The 5,058-nt window shown below is 40.0% G+C and overlaps 1 protein-coding gene across 5 annotated transcripts in view; it reads left to right on the forward strand.

Moving 5' to 3' along the window:
- Positions 1-5,058, forward strand: part of LOC109920118 (EGF-like repeat and discoidin I-like domain-containing protein 3) — a 210,483-nt gene that overhangs the window by 56,528 nt on the left and 148,897 nt on the right. For 2 of the 5 annotated variants that reach the window (XM_048594829.1, XM_048594835.1), the window contains exon 2: positions 4,656-4,784. The exons of 2 other annotated variants lie outside the window; for them this stretch is intronic. In XM_048594829.1, coding sequence (XP_048450786.1) covers positions 4,656-4,784 — 129 coding nt within the window. The remainder of the gene's footprint in view (positions 1-4,655; positions 4,785-5,058) is intronic. One more of the 5 variants, XM_048594839.1, reaches the window with a different exon arrangement.

The raw sequence follows: 5,058 nt of genomic DNA on the forward strand, positions 1-5,058 counted from the left end.
CAGCAGGCCAAGCGGCATCATAGGAGCAGAAAGGCTGACGTTTCGGGAAGGGTCTAGGCCCGAAACGTCAGCCTTTCTGCTCCTATGATGCCGCTTGGCCTGCTGTGTTCATCCAGCTCTGCACCTTGTTGTCTCTAATGTTCTGCACACCAAGGTTTGAATCTGCCATGGCAGATGATAGAATTTGAATTCAAAAATAATCTGGAAGTAAGTGTCTAATGAAACCATGAAACCATTACCAATTTTCAGGAAAAAAATCATCTGGTTTACTAATGTCCTTTAGGGAGGGAAACTGCCAATCTTATCTGGTCTGGCCTATGTGTGACTCCAGACCCACAGCAATGTAGTTGACTCTTAATTGTCTTCTGGACAATTAGGATGGGCAATAAATTCTGGCCCACCCAATGATGCCCACAACCTGTAGATGAATAAAAATAACACAGTTCAGATTCTGACACTGCATATAATTTAAAGGCTAGAATACAGGTTGCAGCTACATGTGATGACACATGGGATAAACGTGCACATGAGCCACAACAAGGAGAAAGGGTAGCACAGAGGATAGCTCCAGATCACTGGAGGACAGGGTCTTACCACTTATTTTTCTGTGAAAAAGTGGTCTGAGGACTTCAGTGGGCCAGGTCACTGAGGAATGCCAATGGGTGTACATAGATCAATGCTTGGTACTGTGTAGAACCAGCCTGACTGGGACATCTATGGTCAGTGGCCAGACAGCATGGAGGAAGCTGGCACCAGCTTGGCACAGAGTGTTGTACTGAAGTTAGAGCGTATCCTTTCCACCATGAATGGTGGAACCTCACATGATGCAGCACTCCAGCTTCCATGAAAAGTCTGCATGTGCAGCAAAAGCTCAGACTCCAGTCTCCTTTTTGAAACAACAAGGAGTGTGGAGGAATTGGCATTCCTTTCAATTAAACAAAAAGGCAGAGCTCACATGATATTGCAAGGCAATGTGCATGCAGTCTGTTGTCACTGTGTGCCATGAGGAAGTCTGCAACTTTTTGCAAACCTTTGTGCTTGCTCTGCCTGCTTGTCTCTGATAAGAGAATGAGATGTTTTTGTGTTTGGGGAACCTCATGCTGCAAGGAGCTCCCTATACTTCTAGTGACAATCAGAAAGAAACGAGGAGCATAAATGTTAAAAGTCAGGCTCGCCATGACAGCCACAATTAATACTGCCTTTGTCCTGCTTTAAGGTTGCAATTCAAGCTGCGACCAATTGGCAAATTTCAGTTACAACCTCTTTACTTCCCTCTTCACACCCTCGTTTCATGCATTGGCCCTCATGGAGTTGGAAGATCCTTAGTGGATCCTGTTGGGTGCCTACTCCTGCTGATTACCATTCCCCTACCCAACTGACCATCTTCACCCTCCCCCCCACAACCACCACCACCAATACCAACAACTTCCCCTAGACCTCTCCTATTTCGTTGGATCTCTCCTCACTCTCAATTTTTAGATGAAATTCTATCAGGCCACCCTGAAAGATACTGCAAGTTACTTGTCTCAGCACCTCCTTTTAGGTGATCAGGAAACTGCTTCGGTGGCAGCCAGTTACGTTCTGTGGAGTGTTCAAATCATAAATCAATAAGAAAAGCTTCAAAACGATGTTCAATGGCATGAGCAACCAGAAGAAATAATGCGGCAGCTAATCTATAATTCGGTTTGTGGTCAGTGATTGGTTCATGATCGATGTGTGGCACTAATGAAGGTCAGTTCCTTCATTCTGTTTATTGCCATGTTTACCCTGAGGGAGACAATGACAGTGTTGACTGGGGTGTGGGTTGGCAAATGGCTATGCTAGGATCAGTGAACATTGTGCTCTGGTTGATGACAGAATCTGTTAGCTCTGTCACCTGTTTGTGACAGTTAGGTGAATTCATGCAAACCCATTTACCGAGGTGGTAGCCTAAGCAGCTTCTAACAGAAACAGACATGCAGGTATCTTTGACCACATGGTAGCTGCGTAGCATCTAAAAGTGTTCTGTACTGCTCAATTTAAACACTATAATTTAACCAGTAATATTGGAGGTTGAAAACAAAAGTAAAATACTGTAGTTGCTGGAGATCAGAAATTAAGACAAAGTTCTGAAGAAACTCAACAGGTCTGGCAGCATCGATGAATAAGAAACAGAGTTAACATTTCAAGTCCAAAAGACTCTTCCTCAGAACCGAACAGTTCTAATTGCTTTTGTACTGAGAAATGTAACACTGAAGAGATTTGTTTTCTTCATATGTTGCATATATATGACTCCTTTTCTTTTTGTTCTTGTTTTCCTCACTCTCTTTTTACCCCTTTAGTTTCAGAAAGATCTTGGAGTGAGTTTACTATTTATTCATACCAGCCTGAAGCAATCTCACTTTCTAGAGTGGCTTCAAAGATTTATTATAGCTTTTATTGGATTGAAAGAAATGCTATGTGTGGTTCTGACATGCCTGCAGAATAAGCAATTTCCTGAATTTCTGGCATTTTACTGCTTTCGTGCAGCTTAGGTAAAATGTGATACACTAAACTTTCACAGAAAATTTGTTCCTTAATGGATCTTAGATTCAGTTTGAGGTTCCAAATTCATCCAAGTTGGTGATTACATCTCATTTAATGTTGGTAACTAAAGTTTTATATCCTTGGCTAATAACATATATTGGGAACTAGAAGTACCTTGTGAAACATTTCATGACTCAAATCAGCTGAAAATGGTAGCACATGAGTGGAAAGAAGTCATGGTGACTGACAAGCGTATGTATTTTTAATTAACTTCGTGAAGCACCGCAATGATGGATAATTTTGGAAGATGCTGCATTCTGATTTACCATTATTATTAATGTTGATCACTATGTTTAAAGCTGATAAAGACCATTTCAATGTGTCTGTGTAAAATATAATCCATGTAGTAGCATTAAGAAACAATCACAACAGCTAAAGTTTTTAAGTAGGTGCTTACCAACCAGCATGTAATCACAAAATCATTTCCAAGATTATCCTAATATTTATTTTCATCATTTCAGTTCCTGGTATCTTCTGTGGCTTATTGCTTTCAGTTGAAAATAGGAAACCAAACACTAAATGGCAAATAATTCCAGAAGCTGATATTTTTGATGCAGGAAAACAGAAATTGGGACATGAAAGGAAGTGGAAATGGTTATGAATTTCCCAAAAAGAGTTCCACATTCTGGAGAGCCTGAGGAGGTGAATGGAAAGTTTAGGTATAGGAGAATGTAAAGTGGAAAATTCCAAATGAGGAACTGGTTGGCCAGCAGTTTTAGTTAGAGTAGGATTGATTGACCAGTCACCAGTCAGCAATTAAGTACCTGAAAGGTGCTTGATCTTGTGGAGTGTTGGTTACCAGCAAAGGTGCTCACTCTAGTGAAAAAAAAATCATAAAATCCTAGCGGGTGTTCAAGTCTATGTAATAGGGTTTGAAACTTTACCTTCTGACGCTGAGGCTGGGCTTGCCGTCCTAGTTAATGCTGACTGTGCAAGGATGTGCAGGGGGTGCCTCAGAACAAAAATAAAAATTGCAAAGAAAATACATAAATGTCTCCTTCCCCTACCCCACTAATGAATGTAATTATTCTTTATGGGCCCCCTGCAGGTACTGTTAATTAGAACAGTGAACTCTTGAACCTCAGCCAAGAAGATTAAGATCCCTGGTGTATGTTGAATTAGCTGCTCTTGGGGTAGAGGTAAAAAAAAATCAGTCATCTTCAGTGGCATTCTGTCAAGCTAGGGTGATTTGGCTGTTTCATCTGTAAATCTTCTGTTGTGGAGGATGACTTATATTTCTTACTGTATTGCTAGAGTCTGCAGATTTTACATTTATTTTTACTCCTGTAATATTTGCTTTCTAAATAGTTCGACTTTGAAATAAATTCTTCAACATGAGTTTTTAGGTTATATTTAATCTGCTGCTATTTTCTGTTAGTTAATTGAAAGGTTTGTTGTCCTTGTCCATGGCTGATTAGGAAAGAGAGGGTTCTTGACTGTCATTTTAACTAAGTTAAAAAAGGAATACCCAGGAATCAGTCCAATTGAAGCTGAAGATCCTTCGAAGGTGGAAGGGGGTTCCTGTGCAGGTTATAGAGAAGAATCCTTGTTTGTGCTGTGTGCATCAGAATGTTAATTGTTTTCTCTGTTGATAACTAGCGCACCCAAAATAAACTCCTGCAGTACCTTCGATGAATGAGCACTTGCCACAGCAAAATTGTGCCTTTACAAACATGCAGTTACTTTATCAATTGTATGCTGATGTGCAATCCCACAATACTATCCCAATCCTGGTTTTTGCACCTCATCTTACTTGGCAGATTTTTTACAATAACAAAAGTCCATTACAGTGTGATGTAGAGACGTAACTGATCTTGCAGATGCAAGTGGATACTTTTAAAATGCCATATAGGAAGCTAACAGTGATCTGTTATTCCTTTTGAGATGATCCATAAATATTAAATTATTAGCTGAATTTCACTGTTACATTGTTGCCTACAGAGTTTCTAGAGTTATTTTTAGTGATGATCCAGTTGTCATAATTGTGATCTATCAATTTGCCTTGCTCTTTTTATGTAAGCTTTTGATCTTAGCACTGTTTATAGCGACATCTGTCTTAATAATTAACCTTTCTTAATTTCAATTAACAGGGGAAATATGTGGACCCAACCCATGTGAGAATGGAGGCATTTGCATGAGGGGGTTGGCAGATGAACCTTTTTCATGTGAGTGTCCCGATGGATTCACAGGTCCCAACTGTTCTAGTATTGTGGAGGTTGGTAAGTGCAAGCACAGACGATGACAAAAACCTCTTTCTTGCATGCCTATCGCTTCTTTGAGCTTTTCACAATGTTATGGACCAGACCAAACTCATTCAAAATATATTAAGAAAATAGCCTAGACTTATTTTTTTCTTATAAGTGCCTGGCGTTGCATTGCAGATGCAATTTGATTGGTCAAACTACCAGGCTTGAAGCAAAACACACTTTATTCATACAGAAGTTGCTGGAAATGCTCAGCAGGTCTGGCAGCATCTGTGAAGAAAAAATCAGA

Source organism: Rhincodon typus, chromosome 3 (genome assembly GCF_021869965.1).
Source record: "Rhincodon typus isolate 14 chromosome 3, sRhiTyp1.1, whole genome shotgun sequence".
Lineage (NCBI taxonomy): Eukaryota > Metazoa > Chordata > Chondrichthyes > Orectolobiformes > Rhincodontidae > Rhincodon > Rhincodon typus.